The 235-nt window shown below is 57.9% G+C and overlaps 1 protein-coding gene across 1 annotated transcript in view; it reads left to right on the top strand.

Moving 5' to 3' along the window:
* Positions 1-13: 13 nt before the first annotated feature.
* The window catches only part of BARX1 (BARX homeobox 1), a 10189-nt gene continuing 9967 nt past the window's right edge, over positions 14-235 (top strand). The window contains exon 1 of the mRNA XM_018554551.1: positions 14-228. Within this exon, the coding sequence (XP_018410053.1) occupies positions 27-228 (202 nt within the window). The 5' untranslated portion in view covers positions 14-26. The remainder of the gene's footprint in view (positions 229-235) is intronic.

The raw sequence follows: 235 nt of genomic DNA, 5'->3' as shown, positions 1-235 counted from the left end.
AGGTGTGCAGAGACCCGGCGAGCACCATGCAGCACCCCCTGGATATCGGGGCGCACTACTTCCCCCATGAAACGTTCGCTGATCACAGATCGCACCGGTACAGGAGTTTCATGATAGAAGAGATCCTCACTGATCACCAGGACCCCAAAACCTCACCTCCTACCGGGGAGCTGCTCAAGTTCGGGGTGCAGGCTCTGCTCTCAGCCAGACCATACCACAACCACCTCGGTAGGAT

The sequence above is a fragment of the Nanorana parkeri genome, unplaced genomic scaffold (assembly GCF_000935625.1).
Source record: "Nanorana parkeri isolate BGI_ZX_2015 unplaced genomic scaffold, ASM93562v1 scaffold164, whole genome shotgun sequence".
NCBI classification, from domain to species: Eukaryota; Metazoa; Chordata; class Amphibia; order Anura; family Dicroglossidae; genus Nanorana; species Nanorana parkeri.
The sequence above is the reverse complement of the archived record's forward strand: the minus strand, read 5'-3'. Positions and strand labels throughout refer to the sequence as shown.